Source organism: Bos grunniens, chromosome 20, assembly GCF_055505025.1.
Source record: "Bos grunniens cultivar Pamir isolate PY7600 chromosome 20, Bosgru_T2T1.0, whole genome shotgun sequence".
In the NCBI taxonomy this organism is placed as follows: Eukaryota; Metazoa; Chordata; class Mammalia; order Artiodactyla; family Bovidae; genus Bos; species Bos grunniens.
Genome location: NC_141184.1, coordinates 36336622 through 36358220, shown reverse-complemented (window position 1 = coordinate 36358220; position 21599 = coordinate 36336622). Strand labels below are relative to the sequence as shown.

The following is a 21599-nucleotide window of genomic DNA, read 5'->3' as shown; positions in this document are numbered from 1 at the left end:
GCGATTCATGGGGTCACAAAGAGTCGGACACGACTGAGCGACTGAACTGAACTGATGCTTTGATTTCCTCACTGGTTCGATGGAGATCACTATGGTAGTGATGGTGTTGGAAGGATTAAGTGAGTTGTTATATGTAAAGCACTGAAAACACTGCCAAGCACACGGTAAAGTGAAATATAAATATTAGCTATTGCTATTAAACAAGTTTTACAATATTTTCAAATAGTTTCCTTATGTATTGACTTATTGCTTATCTGTTGATAAACAAGATTATTCAAAATTTTTCATATTTTAACCAAATCTTCCTTTGTCCTTTCCCTTCCAGCACTTTGCCTCATATGATCCAGTGGGATTTCTATCTTATTAAATTCCTTTCTAGATTTTTTCTTTGACTCTCTTCTTGGATGAAACCTTCCCCACACACTTACCACTGGCTTTTTAGGTAGCAGATGATCATGATGACAAAAACGAAGAAAACCATGGGGAGAATGATGTGTATCAGTATATGGGCTGGAGAAGGGAAAAGAAAGGGATTTTTTAGTGACTGCTTTTCCCTCAAAGAAATAAGTTTTACATGTCTGTTATTTCTCAAAACTCTATTTGTGCAAGATTCACTACGAGTGCTGTCTGACTGGTGGGGAGCAGGGTGGTGAGACGCCAACCAGCCAACACAGGGATCCATCTGCCCTTAATACTTGTGGCTCAAACTCGTTACCTCTCCTGACAGCATGGATCATTACTCCCCATTCTTCACTCCCTCTCTGTATGAGAAGTATACTCCAGCCCCTTGACTTGGAGGCTCAGCCATGACTTGGTTTGCCCAATGGGAGGTGAGTAGTGGTCACGCTGGTAGCTGAGTTGAGTGTGCTTAGAGTTGGCTTGCTCTCGTGTTCCTGTGATGCACTCTGAGCAGAGCTGGTCCCTCAGAGCCACTGTCCTTCAACCTGAGCCTCAGAGAACTAACAAACTCCATGGAACAGACCTAAACGTGCCTGAAGCTTGGAGCCCCACTGGGTTCAACCTGCGTCAGCCAAGCCAGGAGCATGAACAGACAGATTTGTTTCTGTATGCCACTGAGATTTGGAGGTATTTTTGTTATTCATTGTTCAGTCACTAGGTCGTGTCCAACTCTTTGCGACCCCATGAACTGCAGCACACCAGGCTTCCCTGTCCTTAACTATCTCCTGGAGTTTGCTCAAACTCATGTCCATCTCATCTTCTGTTGCCCACTTCTCCTGCCCTCAATCTTCCCCAGCATCAGGGTCTTTTCCAATGAATGGGCTCTTCACATCAGGTAGCTAAAATATTGGAGCTTCAACATCAGTCCTTCCAATGAATATTCAAGATTGATTTCCTTTAGGACTGGCTGGTTTGATCTCCTTGCTGTCCAAGGGACTCTCAGGAGTCTTCTCCAGCACCACAGAGTATTTTATTACCCACTGAAAACTGACTAATGCACCCCTTCTAATTAGGGTCTGATAAAATTACCCAAGTCATAACCTAGGTAATTGTTCTACTTTTATTTCTCAGATATATCAACCTGTACTTCATTTACATAAATGCCTATCTTCCTGTTCTCACTGCTTGCAAATCCACCAAAGAACAGTGCAGATAGGTTGTGAAACATCCTCTTTTATAAAAGCAAATCATACAAGGGCGTTTGAAGGCTTTTAGTCATTCACATGTACTTATATTTCTGCTGACAAAAACACCCCCACCCCTCTCTAGACAGAACTCATAAGGGTCTTCCCAAGTCAACACTAAAATATGCTATCTGTGATTTTCAAACTGTTCTGGGACTGAGAAAGTTTCCAGGTCACAGATCAGTCAGATTAGCCTCACTCTTATCTATTGTATGTTGTGGGATTCTGTGTAACTTTTTTTTTTTCTTTCATGAGTTTCATCTAGAGAAAGAAAGAGACAGACAAAGACAGAAAAGAAAGGTTTAAACATTCCTGATCTAGACAAAGCCCACAACTGTGTGTGTCATTTGTCAGTTCCCCAGGAACTCCGAAGAGAAGAGTTTTGATTTGGAAAAACTCACAGTATTCATCCGGAGTCGTGACCTTTCTGAAGTCATCCAGGGGACCCTCACCAGCACTTGTATAAGGAGTGACCAAAAACTCATAGGCAGATTCTGGCTGTAGGTCTTTCACAACAAATGTCTTTTGATCCGGGTTGTCAATTGTGTATTTGCAACATACTGAATTATCTGTGTTTTTTTTTAAAAAAAAATTTTTTTTAAGAAGAAAAAAAAATGATTAAGAGTGTAATAAAGATCTTGTGAGACAGTCAGGCAATAATACTTCTGTGGACTCAGCACTGCCAACATTTCTAAACCAATCAAAAATGAAATCATAATTTCATCACACTGGGAACACTAAGATGTTTGGGAGATGGCAAGCAAGAGGAGCACTCCACTAAGCAAAGGTTATTCCTGATTGGGGGTGGGGTGCGGGGGGGACTCAAATCTGCCAGAGAGAGAGTAAGAGCTTGCCAGAGCTACTTAGAATACATTGTGATAAGCTTTAACAAAATCAAAAAAAGAAAATGAGGTTAGCAAGCAAGTTTCCTAAGCAGTAAGTAGGTTGTCTTAAGGAGCTGGGAGTACTTCAAGTGCTTCTAAAAATACCGGGCCATATTGTTTTTAAGTAAGTTAAAATCCTGGCCCCCATCGTCCTGTCCACCCTACTACTTTAAGGACACTATTCGATCATTAAAGCATGCGAGCACAGAAATCAGCCTGGACACGATCAGAGATGGCTGGTAGCCTTTCCAATGATTTCAAGTATCTTGAAACTGAAAACAGACTGGAAAAAACAAAAAGCGTCACCTGTAAGAAATGTCTTTTCAAATCCCCGGTGGCACTTCTCCCCTGTCTTGGATTTCAGGTAGACATAGTACCCTTGTATAAAACCAGTTTGCGATTCGGTGGGATAATCCTTCCAACTCAGAGTGAAGGAGTGGGAGGTCAAGTTACTCATATTCACTTTAGGGTTGTATGAAGGAGCTAAGAAAGGAAGGTGAGATAATGTAAGAGTCACAATTTGGAAGCAGTCTCAGAGCATTCATGTAAATTGAAGGTAGAACCACAGCCCACTCTATAGGTGCTTATGACAAGTGAAGGACTCTTATCTGTTTCTCTGACTTTGTTCGTGAGAGCTGGGAAGGAACAAGGTTCGTCTTGTTCAAGCCTTGCCTCTCCCAGAAGTAGAAATGGATGCCCAGAGAGATTCAATAACTTGCGCAAGGTCACACAGCAAAAAAGAAAATAAAGGCTTCCCTAGACATTTTTCTGTGCCTGAATTCTAAACAGTGTTTGGGAGAATGAACTGAAGTAGGGGGAAGGGAGGAGGAGGAAGGGTTATATTTGAAGAGGTCAGGGTGGCTTTGAAGAGTTTTAGTTCCCAGGCAGTGGCAACGCACAGTTGTCCAAGTGTATGTGTGTGTGTGTGAAGTCACTTCAGTCATGTCTGACTCTGTGCAACCCTCTGGACCTCAGCCCACCAGTCTCCTCTGTCCATGGGATTCTCCAGGTAAGAAGACGAGTGGGCCACATTCCCTCCTCCAGAGGATCTTCCCGACTCAGAGATTGAACCCACATCTCTTAGGTCTCCTGCCTTCACCACTAGCACCACCTGGGAAGGCCCTGTCCAAGTGTGGGAAGAGTTTATTCTGAGGCTGCCCTGAGCCTGTTTCAGCACATAGGCTGGTGCATGCCTGGCCTGTGCCCGCCAACACACACAGAAACACCCCTCCTGCCTGGCTGGAACAGCACCCACTCAATGGAGAACACTAAAAGCTGGTCTGATCGATGCAAGGTAACCAATGACCCAGCCGCCCAGCTCCCAGTGGGTGTGAAACCCTGGATGCCAAGAAGCTAAATAAGCAACCACATGAAAGGATCAAAACTTGCCCATGTTGCTGGTGGAATCAAAGTACAATGTCTGAGAGGGGCAACAATTTCACAGTATATCTGCCAAAAGTCTTAAAAACTGTAAAACTGTATTTAAGAAGTTCAACCTTCTGGTTCAAGTATTCTACCTCTAGGACTTTACTTAAAAACCTTTATCAGAGCAATGGACAAAGATTCAGCTAAAATGATGGTGAGTCAGATAAGGCATAAGGGGATTTGGCCAAGAAAAAGAGAGAGATTGAATATTAGAGACTGCAAGAAAATTGAGGGTGAATTTTATAGTTTTTAATTGAAAAAAAAATTTTAATCATCCTAAAAGTCCAAAGATGGGTGATTTGCCGTATGCAAACCATGAGGCAGTTTGCAGTCATAATGACTGAAAAGTTAAATATTACTTAGTGACATGAGTCAAAAAGGACTTTACAAAACTGCATAGACTAAGATCTGATTTTTATATCAAAGTGCATGCCTGTACTGAGAAAGCACACACACACAACATTAACTCTGAATATGTGCCCTTGGCTGGTAAAATCAGCCAGTTTTGTCTTCTTTGGCATAACATTTCATGAATTGTCTTTAATGAAAATGTTTTATGTTTATGATTAAAAAATAATGTTTTAAAAAACCCAATGGCCAGAATAAATAGCACACTGAAAATTAGGAAAGGAGCTGTAATTTTCTTAAAGCTGAAGCAAAGAGTCTCTGAATTGTCCTGAACAAGTCTACCCATGGACACAGTAAATGCTTTAAACTTACCCAGTTCCTTCAAATAGCCAGCTTTTTTCTCTAATAAATGGGCCATCCTTTTTGTAGAAATTTCATAAATTCTGAAGTTGTAGCGAACCCCTGGTCTAAAAGCACCTAGAGAAGAAAAGTCAACAGATTGTCAATAACATAGGATGACATTCTCTTTATTTCTGAAAAGGAAAGAAAAATGAATCTGGGTGCCCTTAGAAAATCTTCCTCCTGGGAGTTTCTGCCCTTCATCTCTACCATCTTCCTTCTTTCCCCTGAGCCTTGAAATCCTCCAGCATATCTGACAATGGGGAATTGTTTTCTACATCATCCTCTCTCAAAATACCCTCATCCATGTGCATAAAACTGGGTGCGGAATTCAACCAGAACCAGAAAACGATGTAAAACTCTTTTTTGACTCTAAATCTCCCGCCAGCGACGTGCCCTTTCTCCGCCCATGAGAGGCAAGCGCCTGGAAGATCTGCTTCCAGTAACTCACTTGCCCCTCACCCCACAGCTCTAACACTGCTCAAGAAAGGGAAGACTCCTCATTCCCGCCAGCCACCCGAATGACCCCACTGGGCCTCATCAGTCACCCTCAAGTGGTGGGGTGGTGGTGGTTTAGTTGCTAAGTCATACCCTACTTTTGCAACCCCATGGACTGTAGCCCATCAGGCTCCTCTGTCCTCGGGATTTCCCAGGCAAAAGAGGGGTTTGCCATTTCCTTCATCACTCACTGTCTGGATCGACAATTCCCACAGCTCTACCTTGTGACCAGCAGATGGCGCCACTAACCCACTGCTCAAGCCACTAACCTTTGCTACACTTGCAACCTGGAAAAGACAAATCCAATGTGGCGGGGAAAGAGACCAAGCTCTACAAGTTGCACTGAAACTGAAGGAGTTGATAATCGACTACCATCAACTCTACTCCTATGTCTTCCAAATCCACATCTTTGCTTTTGTAAAAGCTCTCAGGACGACTCTTACAAAGGTCCTTTGCTATTCATTTGAGACTGCTGGCTTAGAACAAATTCATGAACCATATGAACTTACATCTGGATGGCTCTGTAAAAGTAAATATAAAGGTCAAAACTTAGGCCACATCAACTGCAAAACTTGAACTCCAAGACCCACGCGGGATTTGGAGTTATCAGTGAGCACAGAGTATCTGAGATGGTCCAGAAACCCTAGTTGAACCACGTGGACGGAGCGAGATGGTAATACAGAAGGTTCTTACCCGAGCTAATGACTGTGTCTGTGTTAGTGGGGCCTAGGTTTTTCCACCGGAGAACACAGGGAAGGTGCTGGGGACTGTCACACCACTCCACAACGTAACCTGTGGCATTTCTGGATTGGGGTTTCCAAGACATGGGAAATCCATCCTCTGTACCATTCATTCTTCCTTCTTCAACATTTTCTATAAGTTACAAAGAGGGCAATGCTTCAGATTTAATTAATCAGACATTCTGCAAAAGTATCTAAATGTGCTGTGTTGAATGTGCTGTGTATCTAGCAGGTCCAAGCCTTCCCTCTGTAATTGCGACAGGGCTTAGGATAAGGGCAGGAGGGATGTTTTCATCAGGTTTTTCCTACCTCTCACTCCCAATAAATATTCACACCCGCCCCTCAAATGTCCCTTGTCCTGAGAGACCCAAAGAAACATCAGCTCCTAAGACAGGGATCAGCAGGCAGGACCGCTGGTGGATCAAATCCAGCTTCCAAAGCTTGTTTTTACTAAGAACAGTTCTAAGATTTTTAAAGTGTTGTTAAAAACAAAGGATAGCAAATACAGATTGGAAAATGATGACTGTCGTGCCTACATTAATGTCTACAATATTTATGCTCTGCCTTTTTACTGAAAAAGTAGTTGACCTTTGACCTAGAACTGTGTCTGGTACTTGATCTACTTTCAAAAATTATCTGTTGAATAATTCAGCTTATTCCCCCACACAATGCTGGCTGCCCCAGAATGAACTCCTGTCTCCAAGATGTTAGGGGTAGAAACTGAGGTGATCGCAGAGCAAAAAAGGAGAAAACGACTCACATACATACAGAGTCAGATTATGGAAGGGTGTGACAATACTTATGACCTAGGATGCTGCCTCAATGTATTTTATGCACCAGGGTAGTCTTCCTGCTGCTGCTGCTGCTGCTGCTACTACTGCTGCTGCTGCTGCTGCTGCTGCTGCTGCTGCTGCTGCTACTGCTGCTAAGTCGCTTCAGTCGTGTCCGACTCTATGCGACCCCATAGACGGCAGCCCACCAGGCTTCCCCGTCCTTGGGATTCTCCAGGCAAGGACACTGGAGTGGGTTGCCATTTCCTTCTCCAATGCATGAAAGTGAAAAGTGAAAGTGAAGTTGCTCAGTCATGTCTGACTCTAGCGACCCCATGGACTGCAGCCTACCAGGCTCCTCCTTCCATGGGATTTTCTAGGCAAAAGTACTGGAGTGGGGTGCCATTGCCTTCTCCGGGATAGTCTTCCTAACATCCGACAATTGGACAAAAAAAGGTGATGGTCTCAATGGACTACAGCTCTGCTGATTTCAAGCAGGTCAGTCTAGGTCTAGGATAAGAACTTCTGTTTCCAAGGCGGATTCCACAGCCTCCCACTGTTCAGAAGGCAGTGGGCCCCAGTGGTCACTTGAGTGAAAGCAGACTCTGATCAAGGACTGGGCCTGCAAGCAGCTGTTCAGAGAGGCAACCAGTGTGCTACAAGCAGATATGACATGGGATGGACTTAATACTCCAAATGTACTTCTTGTTTCTCTGCAGTTCATATTTGATGAGGCATCTTTTCTTTTATCTGGCAATTCTAATTACAGCTGAATGTTGATGGGTGCTATTAAATCTTCCAGGGCACCAAATTATCATCCAGCTGGGAGCACCCAAACAAATGTGCAGCCCCAGGTATAAGGTCAGGGGTTCCCACGAAGGCCTGTGTCTATCCTACCCACACAGCTTCTGTCTTTCTTCATCAGAGACACAAATCTCTTTCATGCTGAAACTGACATTTTCCATTTATTCACACTGACTATAATTTCACCCCAAACTTAAAGCATAACTCTCCCAAGCTGCTTCTCTAACCTTGCAAATATGTCTGGAGAAATGAAGGGAAAGGCAAAGAAAAAGGGAATCTTTTCAGTCATTCACACTTTAGCATGAATTGGCTGAACCTCCTTGGTCTGTCTCATAGCACATCAGTGCCTTTATCCACTCTAGAGACATAAGAATCTGGACCATATCGGAAGCCTGGATAGAGCCTCACAAAAGGATGGAGTGGGTTCTGAAGGCAGGGCATGAGGAAGGAAGACAGGGTAGGAACCCACAGATGAGGATGACCCCAAAAGAGAAGAGTGTTTAGCAGAGTTGTTTGAGCTGAGCCTCCCTGGAGGTAGAGTTTCCTTTATCTATCAGCTCCCCTAGGGGTGAATGAAATGCTCACCCTTCCTGTCCTAACAAAGACAGAATACAACCATCCACTTCCTTCTCTGATATAGTTCTTCAAAAGCAAAGATTAGGTCAAGTAACTCCTTGGTTTTTCTTCTGTGGCACGATCCCAAGTTCTTTTTCTTACTTGACACACTGGATGGTTCTTAACCAAAATACATAAGACAAAATAATAACACCCTCCAATCTAGCCCATTTAACCTAAATGGAAGCCTAATTTGAATAACAGGTATAAAGCGACCCGACATAACCCCACAAGCAGGGTCTGACAATTTTTATAGCAGCAACTGAAGGGTGACATTATTGCAAGGTTCACAAGTGAATTTAGGATGTCTGTGGGGTGCTGTCCAAGTGTGCAGTGTGTGAGTGTGTGCACCACTGGGGGCGGGGTTAGTGCAACCAACCCCCTTTCATAGCTCTCCCAGGAAGGAAAGTAACACCATTATTGATTGTACATGTCAGGTCATTTCCACCTTGTTTGGACTTCCACAGGCTAAGTGTTTAGACAGTTATCATCATTTATTCCACAGCTTTGGCAAAGCCCTTTTTGAAAGATAATGCTAGTTCTCCTTGTGGCCAAGATTGACAAAATATTTTGCCATGTAAGAAATGCAACTCATATTCCATAAGCCACAAAGCATGTTCATACCAACTCTAACTCTGTTAGGACTGTTTGTGTTGCATTTATTTGAATAAAATTTGAGATCCCAAGTCAGTGGAAGAGTCCCCGGAAGGGAAATGTCCGGACCCATGGCTGAAATCTTCCCACACCGAGGAGGACTGTCCCAGAAACCCGCCAACATGCCTGGACCCAAAGACAATGACAGACAGTGTTTGGCAGCTGCATCTTTTGTCTCTCCAAAGTACTCTTTCCAATTTATTCATATCTACCAAATAATACCATCAACATTTTCCTAGTGAAGAAAACAAAATCAAAGAAACTCACCATTTCCAGGATGTCCAGAAATGGCAACTGTGGAAGCCGGAGAAGGACCCACACTGTTGTGAGCCGTGACATAGATCTGGTAAGAACTCTGATTGAGGGTTACTTTTGTGCTGTTGGCTGGAGCAGGGACAGAGAGGACCTTTAAACTGGACGGTTCATCAAGATTTTCTACAACTACATTATAGAACAGGATCTTCCCATTGGCGTGCACTTTTGATAGAGGCTGAAAACAAATATTGACAATCATTTCAACATGGGCTTCCCTGTGAATAAGAGTTTGCTCGATTACTTTCTCATCTTTTCTCTCCTTTGATTGCCTTATTCACACACACACACACACGCGCGCGCGCAGAGCAAATTTAAACAGTTTAAGAGAGAAAATAACCTTCTAAATAAACCCCCCTTGAAATCAGACATTCTATTTTAACTAAAATTGAGTACAGAATAGGATCATTTGGGGGTGAGCTTAAGAGCATATCATGTCCAAAGCATGACCAATTAAGGAATTGAGAGGAAGGGGGTTATTTCGCCTGGATTAAAACACACTTGGTGAGTATGGACTCAGTCGGTAAAGATTCCGCCTGCAATGCAGGAGATGCAGGTTTGATCCCTGGGTTGGAAAGATGGCCTGGAGGAGGAAATAGCTACCCACTTCACTACTCTTTCCTAGGAAATCCCATGGACAAAGGAGCCTGGCGGGCTGCAGTCCATGAGGTTGTAAGAGTCAGACATGACTTAGCAACTAAACCACCACTACCACAGTGAGTACAGAGCAGGGAAGACAGGGGTAACCCCAGACAGGAGGGGGCTGGGCTCCTGGAACACTCCCTCCACCAGCTGTGTCACCCCCTTGCCCCCAAGCTGTGCTTCCCCAGACCCAGGGCCCACGGTCCCTCTTTTAGATGATCCTTCAGGTGGTAGAGAATTCTCTGTTCACACAACCCTAAGTCCACTCCCAAGGCCTGAACCCCCAGCCAGATGGTGCCCCCTGATGTGTGCACCCCCAGACCTGAGATCAGGCTGGGGCAGCTGTTGGCTCTGGGTGTGGAGAGAACCTGCCTGTACAGACTGGCGCATCGACATGTGTGTGAACAAGCCCCCTGATGGGGAGGACCAGAGTGGAGGTGGGAGGAAAAGTGGGGTGGGCTCTGGCTGGGGGCCAGCTCCCCTAGCATGGCCATGCTTTAGCACTAAACACTGAGGAACTCAAGAGCTCTGAGTTGGGTTTTCCTGGTGGCTCAGATGGTAAAGAATCCACCCGCAATGTGGGAGACCTGGGTTTGATCCTTGGGTTGGGAAGATCCCCTGGAGGAGGGCATGGCAACCCATTCCAGTATTCTTGCCTGGAGAATCCCCAAGGACAGAGGAGCCTTGTGGGCTACAGTCCATGGGGTCGCAAAGTTGAACACGACTAAGTGACTAAGCACAGCACAGCATAACCAGTATTCTTGCCTGGGAAATCCCATGGACAGAGGAGCCTGGTGAACTACAGTCCATGGGATCAAAAAGAGTCAGCCATGACTTTGCGACTAAATCACCACTACCACCATCTCAACACAAACCAGTCCTTGCACGTTGTCATGAAGGCATGTTAGTCAACACAGAAGGACTAGATTGATTTCTGTTACAATATTTAAGCTTGACTTATGACTTTCAAATATAAATATTCGTAACTTTAAAATATGGTACATATTTCTCCACTTCTCCTCATGCCCTGGGCCCTGCAGATGTTAGGGGCAGGCCTGCGGGGAAGTTAGGAGATGCAGTTCTAACCATCAGAACCAGCCACCTGGGCAAGGCAAGAGGCTGCCGAAGAAGGAAGCCCTGGTCCAGTGTTAGGGGTATGGATGCGGAGTGGGGATTCCCCGACCAGGTCAGAAATTCTACAGGATTCCTGGGAAAAGCCCTCCCAATCGAAAGACTACATCAGTAGCTAATCTTGGTGAAAAGCAAATGACAAGCAAAAATGTCTTTCTAAACCTCTGGCCTCTTACCTTCCAGAACAAGGTCACCGTTGGATGTCCTGACACAAATGTCACATCTCTCCAGACATCGGGCGCCTCCGATGGAGCTGAAATTAACCAAAGGAAAACTCCTGGGTCACAACATGGATGTAGAATACTTTCAACCTTCTTGTAGTTCGGTCAGCAAAGTGACCACGGCCAGTCCGACCTGAGGCCTGCATCTCGGTTTTTCACTCTCTGTGATGTCTACACACTTGGCTGTGACCACACTGTTCACTCCTCACAAGGGGCAGGCACACAGTAGGTGCTTTACAAAAGGGCTGCCACATCAGAACGGGAAGTGACACAGGGGCCTTTGTGAAACTCAAGCCTCAGAGCTTCTAGAAGCCACCAAGGAATTTTGGAACCCTGCGTCAGTCCAATGCTAGGGGGTTAGTTAGGCAAGAATCCTGCATCAGTCCAATGCTAGATCAGTTGGGCAAATTTCCCATTTCTGGAATTTCTAGGCACAGCAAACCATTGCTACTTGCTTGCCCCTCTGGTGGAGGCTGCAGTTGGACACCCTCAAGTGGAGCCCAGTTCTCCTGACTGAACACTGGCTGGCCCCTGGCTGTGGTCAGAGCCTGGGATCCCTTCCTTGTCCCCCTCCTCCCCATGCACGCCTGTCCCCCAGTTCCTGGTCTGAGCCTAGGGCAGCTCCCTGTGTGTGGGCCCTCGGGGCACCGGCTGCAAACCTCCCCCCGTACGCCTCACCCTACCCTGTTCTAGAAGACCTTGCCTCCTTGTCATTCTTGCCACTAAACTGTAGACCAGTGATTTATGACTGGATTCAACATATCTCTGCACAAGAAGAAAACTGTTTTGCAACATAACATAAAATTTTAATTCTCTGCTTTATGAAAATATAGTTTACAGTCCCCAACAACTGAAATTTTTTAAAAAATGAAAAATTTTTTCATATAGTTGCTAACACTTTCTATTCAACATGAAGGTGACCATATATTTTTAAAATCTTTGCAACCCCATGGATGATAGCCCGCCAGGCTCATCTGTCCATGGGATTCTCCAGGCAAGAATACCAGAGTGGGTTGCCATTCCCTTCTCCAGAGGATCTTCCTGACCCAAGGACTGAACCCAGGTCTCCTGTATTACAGACAGATTCTTTACCATCTGAGCCACCAAGGAAATCTCTGAAATTTAAGAGACTCCTTTTTTTTTTCCTGTAGTTGCTAACACTTTCTAGCACAACATAAAGGTGACCATATATTCTAAAAATCTATTAAGAGGCAGATTTCAATTTGTTAAACAAGCCATCAGAGAAGCCAATATTAAGTATAAAACACATTGAAAAACTCAAGCAGCATATGAGACCTCAAGCTCAGTGCAGAATCTTCTGCTGCTGGTTTGTACGTGACCACCTGTACGAAAAGAGAACAGCAGCACAGCTGACTGTGCTCCATATTTATGTCACTACAGTATCTCCTCATGGGGTCATTTATCTCTGCTCACCGTGATTCTGCTTAAGTAGAATTATAATACATATAAACATCGACTCTGCCAGCATTGAGCAAAGTGTTATCAGAGTGGAACAAGTGTAGGTTCATCATCAGTAGATTCAACTGATTTTAACTTTGCAAAAGCAAAGTTAAGCATTTTCAGACTTATGATATTATAATCATTTTAGATGATTTAGATGAATTATACCTAAAACTTAGTGGAAAGAAAAAAACTTTGCATTTTTTTTTTTAGCATTTTTGGTAACTAGTTTAGTTTAAAAACTAGTTTAGTTTAAAAACTAGTTTAAAACTAGTTTAGTTTAAAAACTAGTTTTAAACTAGTTTAGTTTAAAAACTAGTTTTAAACTAGTTTAGTTTAAAAACTAGTTTTAAACTAGTTTAGTTTAAAAACTAGTTTTAAACTAGTTTAGTTTAAAAACTAGTTTAGTTTAAAAACTAGTTACCAAAAATGCTAAAAAACAAAATGCAAAGTTTTTTTCTTTCCACTAAATTTTAGGTATAATTCATCTAAATCATCTAAAATGATTATAATATCATAAGTCTGAAAATGCTTAACTTTGCTTTTGCAAAGTTAAAACTAGTTTATTTTAAAACTAGTTACCAAAAATGCTAAAAAAAAAATGCAAAGTTTTTTTCTTTCCACTAAGTTTTAGGTATAATTTTGGAATACACTTGCAAAAAAATAACCCCAAAGCAATATTAAAGTATAAAATATTAGGATAAAGCAAATCTTCTTTGCTCAGTTGCTTCAGTTGTGTCCAACTCTTTGCGACCCTATAGACTATAGCCTGCCAAGCTCCACTGCCCATGGGATTCTCCAGGCAAGAATGCTGGAGTGGGTGCCATTTCCTTCTCCAGAGGATCTTCCTGACCTGGGGACTGAACACGCATCTCTTGTCTGCACTGCAGGAGGATTCTTTACCCACTGAGCCACCTGGGAAGCCCATAATTGAGGAATACACCACATTACCATCAGGAATGGGGCTCTCTGCTCCAAGGATTCTTAGGGGGTCTATATGACTAGAAAAAAATGACTGGACTCTTGGAGGGGCTGACGAGGGGAAGAGGCTACTGAGCACCTCTGGAGACCAGCCCACGTGTGGATTTTGGTGCCCTCGCTACCCCCTCAGTCAGAGTGCTTTAAAATGTCCCTTCCAGGCTGAAACAGAAAAAAAAAAAAAAACTCCACAGCCTGCAGACATGAATAACAAGATAGAATCAAACAAATATATACAATCCTTCCTTAGGCAGCAAAACAGCCCGGATTTGAGTCCACAAGCTCTTCAAGCTGTAATAACACCCCTGAGAGACACACGAGGCAGGCTGCAGTCTGGGTGAGGGGGAAGCTCTGGAGTCAACTGACCCGGGTGTCAGCCGCAGTCCTGACTCAGTCCCTTGCTGGCGGGGCCTGTGAAACTCCTCATCCTCCCTGTGCCTCCCGGGCCTCATCCACTGAGTGAGGAGACCAACAGGACCTGCTGCACGGCGGTGGGAGGATTTGAGGAAAACACTGGGAACCCTTGGAGCGGTGTCTGGCACATACTAAACACTCCGTGCTCCGGTTACTGTTGTTATGTCTGCTGCTCATTAACTGCAAGCTGGCGCGTCTCCCCAGTCTACGGGCCCAGGCGGCCTCATGCGTTAGCCGGGCGATGGCATGACTATTATGTGGGATTGGAAGGAGATGAATGCAGGGCTGGGCCATCTCATCTCCTGAGCAATACTTGTGGTCTAAAACATAGTTATTTGGGAGGAAAACTCTCTGTTTAGTCATTATTGAGGAAACAACCTCTGAGAGCATCACGAGAAAGCTCCCAGTTTGCTGTCGCTGGAACGAAGGACTTAACAATGATGATTAAGTTTCCAGATACTACCTTTCCAGACACAGCCCAAGGCTGTTTTCTATGAGATCAGTGCTTTCCTCAGTACAAATGCTACTGTTTGTCCCCACGCCTGAATGAAAAGTTCATACTTATTTACAGAGCCCCAGTTTCAACAGGAATCCAGCAACACCAGGAGCTTAGAAACCATTTTGGAAAACTAAAAACCCCAGAGAAAATGTTCAGTAGAAATAACTTGGATGGCAAATAAATGTCTGAGGCAGATGTCTTCCCACCCACACTGCGTTAGGCATTGAATTCACTTTTTTTTTTTAAAGATGGTACTCAGCCTCTGCTGTAACACTTTCCCCTGAGTTTTTGGTACAAGCAGAAGTTCTCAGGGAAGCCCACCCATCTCCTGTCAGTCCATTTAGATTCTTGGGATGTCAGGGAGCCAAACGTACCAGCTTCAGCTGTGGTGAAGTTCTGGCTAATCAATTCACTCCATTTCCAGAAGTGGTCGGCATAAGCACAGCGTACACGGGCCATATATTCTGTGTCCGGCTTCAGTTCACTTAAGAGGTACTCACCATTCACCCTGACGGAGATATTGTGTTGCTTGATTAAAAAAAAAAAAAAAAAAAGATGAGGTGGGGAGGAAGAAGTCAGAAGTACCAGTGAGCACACTTTATTATAAAACCAAATCACACACAGAACACCTAGACCTGGAGTACAACTAGTTCTTTGAGGAAAAATATCTCTAAATTCTAGAGGTTTATGATTGATTGCCTGGACCTTTGTTTTTTTTAATTGGAATAGAATTGCTTTACAATGTTGTATTAGTTTCTGCTGTACAATGAAATGAATCATCTATACATATACATTACACACACACACACACACACACACACACACACATACATCCCCTCCCTCTTGGACCTTCCTCCCACCTCATATCGTCCCACCCTTCTTGGTTATCACAGAGCACCAAGCTGACCTTCCTGTGCTATATAGCAGCTTCTCACTAGTCATTTTATATAGGTTGGTGAAGAAGTAATTGTGGTTTCGGACCATGAATTTTAAATCATTATAACTAGGCTCAAACACATATTTATTAAGCAAAACAGGAACCATTACAATCCACACATTTTTGCCAATAAGAAATCAGTTGGTTTATTCCCGTAGTGTAAAATCTGTGCTTCGGGATTCATCAAACTCTTGGAAAGCATTTTCTGCCTCCTGCTGGTTGTGGAAGCGTTTTCCCTGCAAAACACTGTTGAGATGCTTCAAGAAGTGGTAGTTGGTTGGCGAAAGGTCAGGTGAACACAGGGGATGAGGCAAAGCTTCACAGCCCAATTCATTCAACTTTTGAAACATTGGTGGTGCAATGTGCATTCAGACATTGCCGTGCAGAAGAACTGGGACTATTCTGTTGACCAATGCCAGGAATTGCAGTTTTTAGTGCATCTCATTGATTTGCTGAGCATACTTCTCAGATGTAATGGTTTTGCCAGGATTCAGAAAGCTGTAGTGTATCAGACAGGCAGCTGACCATCAAACAGTGACCACGACCTTTTTTTGGTGCAAGTTTGCCTTTGGGAAGTGTTTTGGAGCTTCTTCTAGGTCCAACCACTGAGCTGGTCATCACCAGTTGTCATATAAAATCCACTTTTCGTCACACATCAAAATCTGATCAAGAAATGGTTAATTGTTTTTGCATAGAATAAGAAATGACAACATTTTAAAATGATGATTTTTGTGATTTCTGGTCAATTAATGAGGCACCCACTTATGGAGATTTTTCACTTTTCCAAATTGCTTCAAATATTGAATTACCATAGAATGATCAGCACTGAGCTCTTGGGCAACTTCTCCTGTAGTTGTAAAATGATCCTCTCAGTTGGTCATTGTCAATTTCCGATGGCCAGTCACTGCACTCCTCATCTCAAGGCTCTTGTCTCCTTTGCAAAACTTCTTGAACCACCACTGTGCTATAGACTCGTTAGCAGTTCCTGGGCCAAATGTGTTGATGTTGCAAGTTGCCTCTGCTGATTTATGGCCCATTTTGAACTCTAATAAGAAAATCGCTTGAATTTGCTTTTGTCTAACATCATTTCCCTAGTTTAAAATAAATATAAAATAAATTGCAAGTCATAAGTCATTAGCAAAAAACATAAAGTGAGAAGTGCACATTAAAATGATGCCTATCATAACCACATTTATTTAATAATGTATTCTAATATCAAACAGTAAAATTCAACAATGCAAAACCATGATTACTTTTGCACCAACCTAATACGTGGTAGGGTATATATGTCAATCCCAGTCTCCCAAAGCATTCCACTCCTCCTTCCCCTCACCCCCATGTTCGCATGTCCATTCTCTATGTCTGCATCTCTATTTCTGCCTTGGAAATAGGTTCATCTGCACCATTTTCTAGATTCCACATTATGCATTAATATATGATCATTGTTTTCCCATTTCTGACTGCTTCACTCTGTATGACAGGCTGGTTCATCCAAGTATCTACAAATGACCCACTTTCATTCCCTTTACTGGTTGAGTAACATTCCTGGACCTTGTAAACAGATGATCCCTTCCATTTGAACCCACACAGAAATAAAAATTTCAAGAGATTTTATATTCACTGGTCTCTGTTTAGACATAAAGAAACTTTTGAAAATAGAAAGTTAAGCTCTTACTTGTATCACTTTTCCTTCACCAAGGAGTTGAAGCTGACACAAAAGTGCAGAACTGCTTCCTATGGAGTATACCTTCCAGGTCACGGTGGCATTTGTAGCACTGACACTTTTAGGGAACAAGCTATAGGGAGCCATTGGATGAACTGCCAAAATAAATTAAAAAATAAAACAAACTCAAGCAAAGATCCAAAAAGACTTCGGTAAATAGGCACTTCATTTTTTCAATGTTTTACCCAATAAGCATTTTTGCTTATTTTTGAGAAAATGACAAATAAAACCAGACTTGCAGCTAAGATAGAGTAAGCCAACTACAGCCTTTCTCTCTCATTGATGATATTAGAAACTCTGAAAAAATATAAAAAGAAACTGAGGACTCTTAAACAAAAGCAGAAAAGAACGTAGAGGGGAGTTGAAACTTGGAGAAGCAGCCCATCAAAGAGAATATAACAGAATCCAGAGTCTAACCAAAGTAACTTTAACAATGGCAAGAATACAATCCAAAATCATTTGACATACAAAACAAAACCACAAAACAGAAAATGCCACCAATTTCAAAGGGAAAAGTCAGTCAACAGATATCAACTCATGCATCAAGATGACTCCCTTGAAGCTACAACGATTAAAGACTTTAAAACAGATCCATGAGGTAAAAGTAAATGCACCTGAAATGAAGGAAAACACTTCTCAGTGGAGAAAAACTAGTTTTTAAAAAAGAATTAAATGGAAATTTTAGAACTGAAAAATAGCAATTGAATATCTGAAATAAAAACACTTTCCATCTTACCCCCTTCCAGAGCTGCTGTGTGACCTGGCCATTGCCCACCACTCCAAGCTCCTTTCTCTCACAGGAGAGACACAGGACGTTCTTTCTGTCCCTGGAACACCCAGAGCCTGTTCCCGTCCCAAGAGCTTTTCTAACCCACTCCTTTTGCTCCAAGTGCCCTAGAGGTCTCCTGCCTCTCACCCTTCAGCGCCCCCATCCCAGCTGAAGCAGCAGCCCAGGCATTCTCTACCCTCCTACCTCAATTCTATCTGCTTCACAGGAGTGCAGTGCTTAACTTGTTTATACATTTACTTCGTGTCTCCACACCCCCTCTCCACCCTCTCCCCCAGCACACACTAGCACATATACTCAGTTAGGGGCAATTACTCAATCCTGTTCACAGCTGGATCCAAAGTGCCTGCTGGATTGGCATCACCCTGTAATTAGCTGACTGACTGAAGTGATAATTAAACTGAAATCTAAATGATCTGTAGAATTAAGACGGTAAAAGAAGGACAAGCATTCCAGAAAAAATGAGCAGCATGACTAAAGATTCTACATTTCATAAAAGAGGAGGGGGTGTAATCAAAACACAGACAGAGATATGGAGCTTCAGAGATGTGCAGATCAAAACCATCACAAAATGCCACTTTCCGTTCACTCAGCTGACAAAAATGAAAAGGGCGACAATACCAATTTGGAGAGAACACACTGCCACAACCACTTTGGAGATGAATTTGGCATTATCTCGTAAGTTGAACATTTACATTTTCTGAGTCCTCACCAATTCTACTCTTGAAGTGAAGTGAAGTGAAGTCGCTCAGTCGTGTCCGACTCTTTGTGACCCCATGGACTGTAGCCCACCAGGCTCCTCTGTCCATGGGATTCTCCAGGCAAGAGTACTGGAGTGGGTTGCCATTTCCTTCTCCAGGGGATCTTCCCGACCCAGGGATCGAACCCAGGTCTCCCGCATTGCGGACAGATGCTTTAACCTCTGAGCCATTTGGTAAGGTATAGGTATACACTCAAAAAAAAAAAAAAAAAAACACACAACAACAGAACAATTATAGGTGTTTACTGGATATATATATATATCAAAATGCTCTTATTAACACTGTATCCAAGAGCATAAACCTTTTCAGAGACAACCTAAGAGCCCATCAAAGGAGATGCATAAATAAAATACTGTATATTTACACAATGAAATACTTAATAAAAGTGAAAATAAATGGACTACACCACCACTGAATAATATGAGTAAGTGTTAGCAATTTAATATTACATAAAAACAATTACAAGGACTATTACATATAGCTTGATGTCTCTGATATGCATTAAAACAAAATAAAAACAGGATTTCATAAGAAATGAGAATATATCCACAAGCACACACAAAATAAATCTGTCATTTCCGTAGTGGAGGGAGCGGGACAGGGGGCTGTGGGATGGGAGACGACATAAGTTATTGTCAGATTTGTAGTTTGAATTGGAGGTAAGCTCCTTGGCATTTATTACATTATCAACAAAAATACATAATAGGGACCATGGGCCATGCATGCACCCGTGAAGAGAAGCGTGGCGTGAACAACAGTTACAAACTAAAACTTCCACCTAGGACGTGAAAGAGGCACAGATCTCTAGCACATTTACTTGATCACACAGTGTGTCAAACAAAGCTACGCCAGTGACCACAGTGAGCTACACTCAAGTCTCACCTCCATGAATCAGGTTAAAAAGAATACTGACACTTCTTTTTCTAAAGTAGTTTTCAGCCACGAGTGTAAAGTTATACATTTCTTGTGAGTCTTGAGTTACTTGCCAATCACACCGGTTTCTGTGTTTACAAAGTGTCTTTTTCCCGGAAAATCTTAAAAAAAACACACACACAACAATTTCAGGGTTTACACTTCTGTCAACACAGATGTGTGTCCCTGAATCCCCTGGGGGACACGTTCAGTGGCTTTCAAACTATGTTCCACAGAACAGCATCGATCCATCACCAGCAAACACTGACGATGAAAATACTGTTTCAAAAAACTTGGTTTATGTGGTTACATATGTAAGGATGAATTGCTGACTTCCCCTCGTGGATGGTGAAAACTTTCCTTAGTTTACTACTTCGGGTACTCTTAAAAAGTTAGAAGTCAGGTAGATCTAGATCACCATATGGAATTATTTCACATTAAGATTCACAACTAATGGTCTTATTATGTTTATGCTCCATTTTCCTGTCACAAAATTTGGATAGAAAGTATTATATACTTGTGACCCCTTAAGGATTTCTTCCTGACCCTGGCAAGGTTGTCTGAAAATACTTGTTGAAAATTTTTGATACGTTGTCACAAGCACCTCAAACAAGGGAGAGTCTGTCACTAATGTACCCAGAGCTCACTTACGATTCAAATAAAGTGTAGGAAGGCAGTTGAATCAAGCCAGTGTCATTCCCAGGATCCCAAGTACAGGTCAAAGTCTTCAGGTCCTGGGTTTCGCAAGAAAAGTCCCTGGGCTCTTCAAGCACTTCTGTCCAAAGAAAAAGCAGAAGAAACACTGAGCAGAAGCCCTCTGTTGAAACACAAGTGAAATGGAAAGCTCTCTTTGGGATCTGAGGCCACAGAGTTTCTCTGAACACTGAAAAGTTTACTTGAACAGAGGCCAGCGCATCAGCAGCTCCAGAAAGTCACATTCGGGTACCTCACCTTGGCCCCTTCTCCCTCCTTCCCTGGTGCTTTGCTGGGATGTCACCAGGGACAGTGGGGGTGACAGTGTGAGGTCTGCATTGGTAGCCCCAGAGCTGGCCAGCAAGCACTCAGCAGTCTGGCGACATGCAGACAGAATGAGCCCAGTGATGAATGAACAGAGTCAGTGTTGCCTGCTGTTTCGTGTTGGATGCTGTGGCTTCGAGAGCCTGGGCTGTGCTTGGGAGGCCAGGAAGCCAGATCTGGGGAACCCGCTAACTTCAGCAGCTGAGGACTGCGAGTTCTAAGGAACGTACGCGTGGCATCTCCAAGTCCCCGAGGCACTGCTGTTCTGAGAGGACACACAAGGAGTATGGGTGAGCGAGCGCCCAGGAGACTGGAGATGGCCTGTGGCAGGGAAAGCGGGGAGGGAGGAGACGCTCGTGCTGCCCCACTGTGTGGGGGAGGGCGGAGGCTTCGAGACAACACAGGAGGCCACGGCAGGTCGGGGAGCGGGAGCATGCACAGATCGACAAGAAAAGTACAAGGCTGCCTCCCTCCCCTTCACCACCCAGTTAAGGGCAGCAAAGGCCTCGTCTGCTGAAGTCCTGCGTGTGCGGCTACTGATCGTACAGCCCTGCCCGTGTTCCTGTGATCCTCACAATCATTACTAGACCGGCTCACAGAGGGGGAAACTTGGCCAAGACGGCACACCCAGGCACGGGAAGAAGATTCAAACCCGGGTCTTCCGACCGTGACCTGGGCCGCCTCTCTAGGGCCATCCAGCCTGTAGCCTCTCTCCTCCCCGCCCTGCCATCCTGTGGTCATTCCAGCATGGCTCACACAAAGCAGGATATTTTCTCAGTGGTCCAGGTCATGACCTGAACTTTCTCCTTTTTATCACTCGATTTTCTAGGAATAAAATTTTAGTAAGCTCAAGAAAACAACAGGAAATCCGACAAGTATTGCTTCAGAATATCCTTGACAGAGACTGTCCTAGAAGGCTTGGAAAACAAAAGTCAACTGAGGCCACAAGTAGAAATCTTTCTTCTGGGAAAGAAGATTTGATCTCTTCCACAGGAAATGGGAAGAGGGGGTCACAGAGAATGGG

The 21599-nt window shown here is 43.5% G+C and overlaps 1 protein-coding gene across 4 annotated transcripts in view; it reads right to left on the bottom strand.

Annotated features, from left to right (window-relative positions):
- The window catches only part of OSMR (oncostatin M receptor), a 68419-nt gene that overhangs the window by 3847 nt on the left and 42973 nt on the right, over positions 1 to 21599 (bottom strand). For 3 of the 4 annotated variants that reach the window (XM_086361505.1, XM_086361506.1, XM_086361507.1), the window contains exons 6-16: positions 20210 to 20333; positions 19529 to 19680; positions 17051 to 17193; positions 14813 to 14966; positions 11042 to 11118; positions 9048 to 9270; positions 5891 to 6070; positions 4673 to 4777; positions 2834 to 3010; positions 2045 to 2212; positions 429 to 510 (exon numbers count right to left, since the gene is read on the bottom strand). In XM_086361505.1, the coding sequence (XP_086217631.1) occupies positions 429 to 510; positions 2045 to 2212; positions 2834 to 3010; positions 4673 to 4777; positions 5891 to 6070; positions 9048 to 9270; positions 11042 to 11118; positions 14813 to 14966; positions 17051 to 17193; positions 19529 to 19680; positions 20210 to 20333 (1585 nt within the window). Of the gene's footprint in view, positions 1 to 428; positions 511 to 2044; positions 2213 to 2833; positions 3011 to 4672; positions 4778 to 5890; positions 6071 to 9047; positions 9271 to 11041; positions 11119 to 14812; positions 14967 to 17050; positions 17194 to 18597; positions 18860 to 19528; positions 19681 to 20209; positions 20334 to 21599 lie in introns of those variants that run through there. The other variant, XM_086361508.1, reaches the window with a different exon arrangement.